General features: G+C 35.5%; 1 protein-coding gene across 7 annotated transcripts in view; it reads left to right on the top strand.

The window, feature by feature from the left end:
* LOC143253797 (RIMS-binding protein 2-like) overlaps positions 1-12,650 on the top strand; it is a 149,128-nt gene that overhangs the window by 15,036 nt on the left and 121,442 nt on the right. For 6 of the 7 annotated variants that reach the window (XM_076508189.1, XM_076508190.1, XM_076508188.1 and 3 more), the window contains exons 2-3: positions 9,435-9,545; positions 11,079-11,204. In XM_076508189.1, the coding sequence (XP_076364304.1) occupies positions 9,435-9,545; positions 11,079-11,204 (237 nt within the window). The remainder of the gene's footprint in view (positions 1-9,434; positions 9,546-11,078; positions 11,205-12,650) is intronic. The other variant, XM_076508194.1, reaches the window with a different exon arrangement.

Genomic DNA, 12,650 nt, shown 5'->3' with positions numbered 1-12,650 from the left:
CTTGTTATATCTTGTATGATGTCCTCCTATATGTTTCTAAATGTTCCTCTTTTTTCTCTTTCCTTCGTACTGTTCTTTCGTCTTTCAAGATAGCCCAACTTTCTATGATTTGAAAGCTCTAATAACTTTACTTCAGTTAGCCTTCTTCCTGTAAAAACTGGTGTATTACTTCTCCTTGCCACCAGGAAACTCGCAGAGTTTTCTAATACAATCTTCAAACACCTGAACTCTTCTTTCATCTTCATTTCTCAGTATCCAGGAACCACATCCATATACAACAGTTGAGTAAATGATGGCGTATAGAATCCGATCCTTCATGCTGAGTGAGGTCATTTTTGTCCTTCATTATCTTATCAAGTCTTGAGAAACTATTTCTCGCCATCCCAGACCTTTTTCGGGTTTGTAGGTGGTTAGTGTTTGTATTGAAGATGTCAGATATTCTAATGCTTGTCCACTTCAATACCTTGATAAATATACAACCAGCGGTACTTTGTTTAGTCTTTGACTGTCTTTTGATCTATTTTGTTCAGTTGTCCACGTTCTCTAATTCGGCAATCCGAACGTTTTAGTTTTTACGTTTGCCGCTAGGAAAAGTAATGTGACGTAATAGTTGCCAAACAAACCACCAACGCCAGCACATTGAATGTAAATAAACATGGCCAGTGCATACGGAGTCTGTTTTGACTTTGTGTTCTGAACAGTGTCAAGTAGCACCATATCAATTCTAATCTACTCTGAACGAACCTAGAACAGTTACTTTTGACACACATCTTAGAAGTTCTAGTGGTGAGGACAGTTCCACGAGCGAGAGTAGGGGAACTGTGAGTGATACTGAAGAAATAAGATTATATACTAAAACAACATGCTTTATGAGGTTTATGAGATTTACATTTAATGACAATGTCAAAGTACTGTGTTAAGATTAATTTTATTATGATGAGTTATGGAAATATGTTATGGAGTTTATATTTGATTTTTTACAAGTCTACAATTTTTTTAAATACATAACATGTACTTGATTACTTCAACATGTTCAAGACAATCTTATTTCAATTTATCTTGAAATGTTAAATTTGAAAAATGGAATTCTTCAAACTTTTCCATATTTTAACATGAAACAAAAACATCTACAGAATGATCTACCAGCTTTTAAACTTGGAATATACTCTATTTGGGATGGATTTGTCCACTGTCTAGACTAGGAAATTAAGGTTTCACTGACTTTCAGAAAACCACAAGTGCAAAACACGCCCATGAATGTGAAATGTGTATGTCTAGTTACATTCTTCAAAAACTTGTACTTTTAAAATTATTATATTATACTAGTTATTGTTTATCGCTTTATACTGCATACATACCTTTAAGTTTGTTCTTTTTGTGATGGCAAGGGATGGCTTCAGAGGGGTGGAACCTGTACGCAGCAGGCCGAGATCAGTTCTCAGCTTTACACGAGGAAAGATGGTGAGAACGATCCTGTCTACTGCCGATGATTTTTTCAGTTTCAACCTACCTAGGTTGAAACCCACGGAATCCAAAACAGTGGGATCCGACACAAAACATAAGCGTTCAAAGTGATCTTGACAAAGCTTTGCATGGTGGGAAGGAATCCAGTTCTTCCTGTTGACCATCTGCACCCACTGTCACCACCTTGCCGGTTTCTTCTCCTTGCACGGAAACGAAAAGAAGCTTTTGTCCGATGCCGAACCGTTTTTACAAACATAAGGAACGCATTAAACCATGTTACCATAAAACAAACATAAAGTAGCAATATCAAGACAAAAATATAGTCTCACAAGGTATGTAATCCGAAAAAGCATCGATAGATTTACATAAAGCACCAGCACTGAAAGGAACAAAATGGTCGGCGCGCTTCGAAGCGTGTTTGGCAACTATTACGTCATAGCTGTAAAACGTCACGGAAACAGCCGAACGACCGAGAGGAACTTGAGTTTGAGAACCCGCATCTTTTGTTTCATTTTTACTCAAAAACTAAAGTGTTTAAAAATATGGCAACCACACAGAAATTATACCTAACCAAAGTACTGTTTCTAAGGCAATTATTAAATTTGTTGAAAAATCACCTTTAAGACACTCAACAAATTAAAGCTGTGTACTGTCAGTTCAGGTTTGTGTTTATAGTGAACACTCCTAGGTAAATTTTGTTGTTACAAGGTTTTTTATTTCTGGTATTAACAAGATACCTTATCAGGTCGAACGTTTAGATTTACAACAACTTTTAAAGTTAATGAATCTCCTTTGATTTAATCCAAACGACTCTTCATTTTAAAAGACACAATCCCTGGCTTCTATAGCACTATTATTAATTCACGAGCTGGGGCACCCGTACCCTGGACGGAATTTATTTAAATTCATGATTAATGAAAGGTTATCTTAGGACATGAAAAGTTTTTCCCTTTATATATACATATATATATTTTAAAACCAAAACAGCAAAACACAAAATGTGAAACCGTAAATTTGAATGTATCTCCTCATGGACCCAAGAAACCTTCGTGTCAAATTTTGTGAAGATCCATCAACAGGGGCGAAGCAGGTGTTAAAAAACCCGCAAAACACTCGTAAAAACCGCATAATGCAAAATTAAAAATTCGTGTGTATTTCTCTATGGACCTAATGAGCCTTTATATCAATTTTGGTGAAGATCCATCCACACCCTGCGAAGTATCTACATGGACATATAAAAGACAGTACTATTATATTTACATAGATAGCGTCAGTGCGTTAGATTTGCGTGTGATGTATTTATGACGTCATATCTGTACTCTGGGAATAGAGAAGAATAAAGCTATCCGTGACAGGAAACGGAGGCGAAACGGGAAAATTATGATCCCTATTGCAAATGTACATGCGCACAGAATAAAACTTTTGTGAAGCTGGAGGTTGAACATTGGTAATAAAAAAGTTTTTCCAGTATCATTCAAGCAAGAATTCCATTATAGTATAATCTAAGGTTTTGTTTTATTTTTGTTTTTAAATTTGCGTTTACGAATCTGACTTGATCAACAATACTTTTACTATGCTTCACCGTACACCTTTCCATTATATTGTTGTAGTTCTATATCCTTTTCGGTTGCTGTAATTTAAAATCAGGCGCTTGAAAAAGGCGTAACCTCAGCTGTTGAGTAGAATACAAATTATTTTATGTGAAGTTGTCATTCATTGAAAATAGTTTTCATCTTTCGGTCAGCATTGAAAACTTTCAAAACAATATAAATGACGCTGTCGTACCAAAACTTCATATTTTCATGACAATAAAGAACTCGAAAATAATTATATTCCAAGAATTACGGACCGTAACAAAGCTTTGTTAAGCTTCACGTCATGCGCTCAGCATGACTTCCGATGCCCTTGTGTAGCTTACCGTAAAACAACAATAACACTGAAACGGAAATAACTTAATGGTCTTGTTATTAATTTTTTACTTAATTGGTTCTGACTTGTGTTACACAGTCTTTTTCTTCTTATCAGCATAATGTTAGCTATAACAGTAATGTTCTTATCAGCATAATGTTAGCTATAACAGTAATGTTCTTTTTCATCTTGTTATTATAATAAGTCAACTGAAACTGGTTTTATGCCAAAGCACTACTGTTGTGATTTACTGACCTAATTTGGGCTTACCTTTGAAATCATAGCATCAATGATATAATCAGTGATGTCGAGAAAACCCACTTGTAGAGAAATATATATGTAAAAACGGCTCGTTTGGGTTGAGAAAACTTTTTTACGTAGAGGAGCGAACAACGTTTCGACCTTCCTCGATCATCGTCAGGTTCACAAAGAAAGAACGAGCCGTTTTTACATATATATTAACATATGATATAATTTTAGCACGAGCAGCTTATCATTTTATTATATTTATATAAAATGAATCATTATTTATTACTATACTATCAAAGGTTAATGATTTTATAGCCATGATACCATTTTGCAATCATTTCTATCCACAGACGGCGCTGTGTGTCAATATGGGCATGACGTTATGTTGTTCTTTTGCGCAATGTTACACAAAGACTAATTGTGTCCTGTCCCCAGCGAGGAGTTTATCGTTGTAAATCGGTCAGTGTACCACTGACCATACCAGAGTTCTTGCCGTCATGAGCCATTCATTTAAAAATAATTAATTGTCTAAAACTGACGAATAAGGTTAAAGAAATGCTTTTAGATCAACACAGGCGGTGTTGTTGCTCACAGTTCATATTTACTGGGCTGCTCGACGAACGAAATAAATAACACATTTCACTGCAGGCCAGGGTGATCAAGGCACTCGACTCGTAATCTGAGGGTCACGGGTTCGAATCCCGGTCACTCCAAACATGCTCGCCCTTTACCCTGTGCGGGCGTTATAATGTAACCGTCAATCCTACTATTCGTTGGTAAAAGAGTAACCCAAGATTTGGCGGTGGGTGGTGATGACTAGCTGTATTTCCTCTTGTGTTACACTGCTAAATTAGGACAGCTAGCGCAGATAGCTCTCGAGTAATTTTTTGCGAAATTCAAAGCAAACAAACGAACACTACATGCCGAGCAAGTCGCATTTTAATATTGTTCTTAAACCTTGCTTCTTCGGTGGGAAAAAAACAAAGTTAATTTTGTTTCTTTGTGTTTGGATACAAACAAAAACCGTAAATCGTAAGTAGCAAAAACAAAAAGTTTTTTTTTATGTGAGAGAAATCAAAGGTGTAAGGTCAGCAACCCTGTTCTAAAGTTATCTTAATTAATTGCACTGTAAAAATAAATCACGTGATTGTATAGGCAATACCACATGTCTTACTGGTTTGACCAAGTGCATGGGCCAGTGAAATCCCACAATAGTTAAAAACAGGAATTAATTTCTCTATGTAATTAATTTTGCAGCACGAACTCCATGAAGTCTAGTTACGCCAGAGAGTCACCTTCTGTAATTTTTGTTGCTCTAAATATCTCACATTTCTTGATCGAAGTCGAACTACTCAAAACACTAAACCTCTTGTCGGCTGATGGCCTAAGCAGCGAACCCAAACGACCTGTGACAAACTTGTAACGAAAATGTGGCTTTTCTGACGATATAATTCCTTCGCATTTGATTAGATGATGGAAACAAAACGTGCAAAAATTGTAGCATAGTCTTAGTTTTTTGTTTGTTTGTTGTTAAGTGCAAAGCTACACAATGGATCAAAAGTGCTGTACCCACCACAGGTATTGAAATTCGATTTTTAATGTTATAAGCCATTGATTTTCGAACTCGGCCCAGAATGACCAGGTGGATATGACGCTCTCTCATAATCTGAGGGTCACAGGTTCGAATCTCCATCAAACCAAACACGTTCACCCTTTTATCCATGGGGTGTTATAAGTGATGGTCAATCCCATTATTCGTTGGTAAAAGAGTAGCCGAAGAGTTGGCGGTGGGTGATGATGACTAGCTGCCCTTTCTCTAGTTGTGCAGTGCTAAATTAGGGATTGCTAACTCAGATAGCACTCGAGTGGCTTTGCGCGAAATTCAAAAACATACTTGCGAAATCCATTCGTTTTGCATGCAATTTACAGTAATAAGTATCTCAACTACTGCTGTCTGTTGCATCCAGAGGGGTAAATTTGTAGTAGGAAGTGGGGGAAGGGATGACATTATTTGTCATTATCCCACTCCAAGAAAACTGGAGGAATATATATATATACTCTCCACCCTTAGATGTATGCCTCTGGTGGCATCCCAGCCAGGGAATCGAACCTCTAACATTAAACCTATAAGCCTACTTCTGACTCTTTTGTTAATGTAAGTATCGATATATCTTTTTAAACTATGAAAAATACATCGGAATATTTAAGTGGTTGTTTTGAATTTCGCGCAAAGTATTTTTATTTCGTACCCTATAAACGTAAAAACTTTTACTCTCCATCTAAAGAGTAAGTTGAGTTTGTTTGAATTTCGCGCAAAGCTACACGAGGGTTATCTGCGCTAGCTGTCCCTAATTTAGCAGTGTAAAACTAGAGGGAAGGCAGCTAGTCATCACCACCAAAGGACAACCCTTGAGATACTCTTTTACCAACAAATAGTAGGATTGACTGTCACATTATAACGCCCCCAAATAACATATTAATTTTGCTTTAACCACTGTAAAAAAATCGTTTCATTTTGAGGTTTGGAAAATCAATGTCCACGAACTCTTAAGTATCAGAGTGGATGCTGAACATGGCGTCTATTTATTTGATACTATTAACAATCAGTTTCAACATTGTGTTTTCATGTTGAAATTTCCGATGAGCTGTTGTTTCTTTGAAAAATCAAGACATTACGCAATTACTCTTAACCACGTGCATATTGAATTGTATTACACGTGACCTGAAAACCTTGAAGGTCTCGTTCTTCTTGGAAATAATCTTATAATCTTGGCACCTGAAAACCAAGAAGAAAAGAATAAAGCAAGCCTTTATTAGCTTATTTACCAGACGATAGTATGTGTAATTCGTAAAAGCAATTGTACTATATATTAACACATATAGCATGTTATATGCCTCATAGCGAAAAAAAGAAGAAAAAAGGCCTGATTTACTGTTATTCTGTGATGTATATCTCTTTATCTGTCTTGATGCCGTCATGTATAAAATAATATATTTTTACCTTTTGTTTTTCTCTTTTATGCTCCACTTTGGTGATGATAATGGCTCTAAGAAACACTATCTGTTTGTCTGTTTCGAATTTTCGAAATTTGACCCTGCAACTGTCTTCGTGTCTTGGTAACAGCCATCAACAATTCTGATGATGCTGATTGCGCGAGCTGTCTTTCGACTTTTAACCAGTCAGCTAATTTATAATAGTCGCTAATGTTTTAGCAAATGTACATTCACTAAGTCATATAAGTATGTGTATAAGTGTGCGCATGCAGACCTTTAAATTATTATTTTATAAATTATGCACAAAAATGCACAATGGGCTATCTGTGCTCTGCCCAATATGGCTATTAAAACCAATTTTCTAGTAGTGTGAGTCTGCAGACATTCCACTGTGCCACTGGGGACTCTCTAAAATCAGCCAAAGGGCCTCGGGAATAAGTTCTTTGTTTTTGTTTTTACCTTACTTTTTGGGCCAGTAACACCCTATAACTTCACTCGACTTCACTTGAAAATAGTTTTTTTGTGTGTGTCGTTCGTTTCGACATCTGGTGTTATAATTATAACACATCGTTTCTAAACAACATCAAAAGGAAATGTTCGCCATCTAAGTTACGTGATGATGAATTAAAGAAATTTCTAAATAGAAATTAATAATTAGAAAAAATTATTCGTGCTTTAACAATTGAAGGTTTGTTTTGAATTTCACCCAAAGCTACACTAGGGCTATCTACGATAGCCGTTCCAAATTTAGCAGTGTAAAACTAGAAGGAAGATAGCTAGTCATCACCATCCACCGCCAACTCTTGGGCTACACTTTTTACCAACGAATAGTGGGATTGACCGTCACATTATAACGCCCCCACGGCTGAAAGGGCGAGCATCTTTGGTGTGATGGGGATTCGAACCCTTGACCCTCGAATTACAAATCGAGTGTCTTTACCACGTGGCCATACAGGGCGAACAATTAAAGGAAGAAACTGAACTCTCTTCCATCTTAAAGGCGATTCGTGAACATCAGAAAATATTTCCACAACTACATGTTAGTTAATTATCAGAGATTTATCACTTAATGCTTATGTTCAATGCCAATAAAATATATCCATAATCTCAAAAACAAACAGAATATTTTGTGTTCGTGAATAGCTTCAATACATGAAGGTTGTGAATCGAAAGTGCCTAGTATTGTGACGTCATCTAGTGATGAGATTTAGAAGTGAATACCAGACGACAGCAGATAATCACGAAGTGGAATGTTTTCTGTTTGTTTGTTTGTTTTAATTTCGGCAAAGCTACACGAGGGCTATATGCGCTAGCCGTCACTAATTTAGCAGTGTAAGACTAGAGGGAAGGCACCTAGTCATCACCACCCACCGCCATCTCTTAGGTTACTCTCTTATCAACGAATAGTGGGATTGACCGTTACATTATAACGTCCATACGGCTGAAAGGGCGAACGCCAAACCCACCTAGCCATGCAGAGTCACGTTTTCTGATGTCAGTCAATGTAATCCAATAGGATTGTTTGCAGGAGAAAGAGGAAGCATATTTATTGCTCTGCCAAAAATGCAGAAATATCAAAGCAAGAGCCGAAATGATGTTATACACATTGTATTTTGATTTACAGGAAAGCTGCAGTATTGTAAAGGACAGCTACATTAGAAAAACGTCTCTTTTTGTGAGAAGAGCTGAAACTAGTCAGAAAACGGTCGCCACCAGCCCAGCATTTCCAGGTGGTTAAGGCACTCGACTCTTCATCCGATGGTCGCGGGCTCGAATCCCCGTCACACCAAATATACTCGCCCTTTTATCTATGGGGACGTAATAATGGATGGTCGATCCTACTAATTGTTGATAAAAAAAAATAGCCCAATAGTTGGCGGTGGGTGATGATGACTAGATGCCTTCCTTCTAGTCTTACACTGCTAAATTAGGGACGACTGGCGCGGATATACCTTGTGCAGCTTTTTGCAAAATTCAAAAACAAAGAAATAAACAAATGATCCCTGGTGGCTCAGCGCTAAGACCGAAAGCTTATAATATTAAAACCTAGTTTCGATAGCCGTGGTGGGAACAACACAGATACACATGATCATTATCAATTAAACATTTACTTGGGGTTAGGCATGATCTTTGCTTGTTTGTAGTTAAGCACAGAGATAGAGAATGGGCTATCTTTGCTCTGTCAACCACAGGTATCTAAATTGTTTTTCTAAATTTTAGCGTTGTAAATCCGAAGACCCACTGTACCAGCGAGGGACAATCTGGTGTCAATTATTAATTGCAGTGTTGATGGTATTTTTGGTTGAAATGTTTTTGTGTAATTTTCATGTTGTTGGGATTCCTATAATCAAAATATCGTGGATAGTCAATAATTCTGTATTTGAAAATATTATAAAAGTGTGTTAAGAAACGTATTGGGGCTCATATCTAATTTATTTTGTATATTTTTCTGTTAAGAGCAAAGCTACGCAATGGGCTATCTATACTCTGCTTACCTAGGGTATCAAAATTTAATTTACATGTTATAACCCCTCAGATTTTCTGCTGAAGCATCGAGAACAACACCTCGTTCGTAATTCTATGATTAATGCCTAATTTTTTCTTTAATCTACGTGGCTTTAATAAGAAATAGAGAAATATAAAAACATCTAGCGCTAAACCTAAAATGCGAAATGTTTGCTGATTAAACGATAAATTTTTATAAACCCATGCAACTTTATGGTAACAAGAGAACAGGTAAATTTGGGAATCTACATCTTTATTAAGCTAAACAGAATTTTTGTAGAATGTTCAAAAAATTAAAATATTTATTCCATCAGAAGAAAACGGGGGAAGAACAAATACTACAGACGAAAATTAGAGAACTTTTGAAAAATATCCAGCAACTCGAGAAACAATGTAAAAGGCTTCAGTTGGAGAACCAAACATTGGTGAGTCACAAGTCACTGTTGTTAATAGATTTTAAACAGTTACCCGTGTTTTAATTAAAGGAGTAACTATGTACTTTAGGAATAATCGTCAAGGCAAGCAAACGAGAAGTTAAAGTTAAACAAGATAAAACGTACAGCTATTTCAATAACTAGACTTTAGGCAGCCTGCAAGCTAATTAGGCCTATGCTTGAACTAAATAAACTGTTTTTAAAAAACGTCTAGAAAAACGTCTTGGCATTTTTATTTATTTATAATCTTAGGACTGATTTGAGTTTAAAAAGTTAATATGTATTTTTGAGTAAGTTCTGGTTTGTTATGTGTATTTACTATTAGTTTCTGAATAGTGCTCAGACTGTTAACCAAGTTCTAATGATAGCAGTTGTGTGTGGTAGTTACTAAAAGGAAATCTTTTCCGTTATTATAGCTTCTTAAGCAATATATGACACAAAAACAAGCCAATGAAATTGCAAAATCAAATATTAGTTATGGTGTTTTGAGTCCACTTCAAACGGCTAAAATCAGGGGCTTGATGCCCCTCAGTGGACATAGCAGATAGCCTGACTTGGCTTTGCTATAAAAAAACACACCCATACATTGATCAATCAGCACCAGACTTTGACACCCTTCTACAGGACGACATATAGAAGGTCACGAATGGGACTCCGATTTCCCCCATCTAATTTCATATTTAATTTCGAAAAAACAACAGCTACCAAATCACCACAACTTGACACAGTGATACGGGATAACATGAGGGGGCTGAATCCCCCATATAATTTCATTTTGATAGAATTATTGAAAGCAGTACGTCTTTCTTTACAGTATTGGTACCTTTATGTATTTTTATTGCACTGTTAATATTTATAACATTAAGGAGACAAAAATAGAAGCACAATTTCATTTTCTTTGTTACAAACGAATTTTTATTTCACCCGTCCAAAGGACGGGTACTCAATCTACTTACTAATAACAATCATATTGACTCAGCATTTTCTTTAGCTCTCACACTTTCCATCAAAGTTAGGCAGTCATCGACGAGGACCTGGTTAAGTTGTGTCTGTTATCCTGATGGTATTTTTATTCAAAGAAGATTTAAGATTTTTCCAGTTCTTTTTTTCTCTTTTTTTTTTAACAGTCAGCTTGCGTGAAAAGAAGTGATGAGCACGTTGTGTCCAACATGATTGCACTTGCAAATATGGATGCCGTTTTTATTTATTTTTGAGAAGTAATTTATAAAAAAACAAAATTCTTCTGATTATAAGTGCAAATTGAATAATATATTTAGTGTTAGCTTTGTTTAAAGTACGATTTAGGTTCTAGTTTAGAATAATATATTTAGTGTTAGCTTTGTTTAAAGTACGATTTAGGTTCAAGTTTAACTTTTCCAACCAGAAGTTTCAGTAAGGAAGGAGTTACAGTTACTAAAAGATCACCGTGTAAAAACTGGCCTGTTATTTTAACTAAATGCTGATGCATATATATTTTAAAGATTATAATTCGGGTTAACAGATACTTCTGTTTACCATTTCTAGAAGCAAAAGAGGGAGTCGGAACGGGATCGAGAATTGCATAAGTTGAGAATAAAGAATGACGAGCTGACTTCTAACGTACAGAAAGTTCGCAACAAAAATCAGTTTTTACAGCAAGATAAAACAAAAGTGAGTTGATATTACTGTAAACAATGATGATATAAAGAATACTTAAGGTGTTGAGTTAGAAATGAACAAATAGAGGTGATACTAACTTTATTAATATTGATACATCAAATAGAGTTGATAGCAATTTTATTAACGTTAATACAGCAAATGGAGGTGATACCAATTATATTAAAATTAATACGTTAAATGAAAAGGTGATATCAACTTTGTTAATGCTAATACACTACAGAAAAAATAAATATCACTGGACAACGATAAAGAAGGGTTTGTGAAGCAACAAGCTAAAGACTTAGCTGGAAATGCCAAACCTTTTATTGTCAAAGATGGAGAAGTCCAGTTGTTTACGAAGAAGCACAGTATTTCTGCTAGTGGACAGGGAGAGAACTTAAATACAGTTAGTGAAATTTGAAATATGTTCTGTTTATGTGGTTAAAGTGAATTTTAAATACTACGTCTCTGTGTTTTATAATTTTAAAAAGAAGTTTTAAGAATTTTCTCTTTTATGGGGTTAAAGTAAGTTTTAAGTATGATTCTTTGGGTTTTTAAAAACGAATTTTAAGAGTTCTCTTTATGGGGTTAAAGTGAATGTTAAGTGTTCTAGTGTAGAATTAAGTTGATTGATTGGAATTAAACACAAAACTACATAAAGGGCTATCTCTGCTCTGCCCATTTCCCCGTTTAAGTCCGTAGACATACAGTTGTGCCACTAGGGGGCTGGAGCTAGTAAACTTGATACTCGTGTATATTGTAGTTGCGATCGTATCTTTACGATAATTAAATAGAACAGAAACGTTTTAATTATAGCAGTTTATATTTTACAGACTGGGATAAGATACTGGTGTTTGCATTGTACACATTTCTGATAATAAGTTGTTGAAATAAAATGATGAAAAACAGTAATTAAGTTTCATATAATTCTTACTTAGATGTTATCCGATGAACTTTTCAGAAAGTGTGGATATTTGTGTACCTTCTGTGACTTATCTAAAAACAAACAAACTGTACCAAACCAATGTGTTGTTAAACTCTCCAATCAACTGTCATCATGGTGGTTCAACCGATAACTTCACTCGATAAGTTTGTTTGTTTATTTTAGAATTTTCATGCAAAGTTATAATAGTCTTGTAATTCTATTAGTGTGTCTCACATGGTGCTTATTGAACATTAATATTACACTAGTTATTTTTAAACAGGTAAATATGTTATAAAATAAACCGTTAAACACAGGTGTGGGTCCCAAAAGCATATTAAAACGGCTGGAAGGAAAGCAGCTACTCAACAACACCTTCAGCCACCTGCTGAGGAACTCATGTTTGATGATGTAACCACACTACTAGTTGAGGAATCAAAACCTTTTATAATGACAGAGTCAAATCATTTTCCTCTTCCTTCTTGCTTTTGTTGTTAATGGCCTCATTAGATGCTAATTGCATATCCTGATTCGTA

This window comes from Tachypleus tridentatus, chromosome 6 (assembly GCF_004210375.1).
Source record: "Tachypleus tridentatus isolate NWPU-2018 chromosome 6, ASM421037v1, whole genome shotgun sequence".
NCBI lineage: Eukaryota > Metazoa > Arthropoda > Merostomata > Xiphosura > Limulidae > Tachypleus > Tachypleus tridentatus.
Note: the sequence above shows the minus strand (reverse complement) of the source record. Positions and strands in the feature narration are given on the sequence as shown.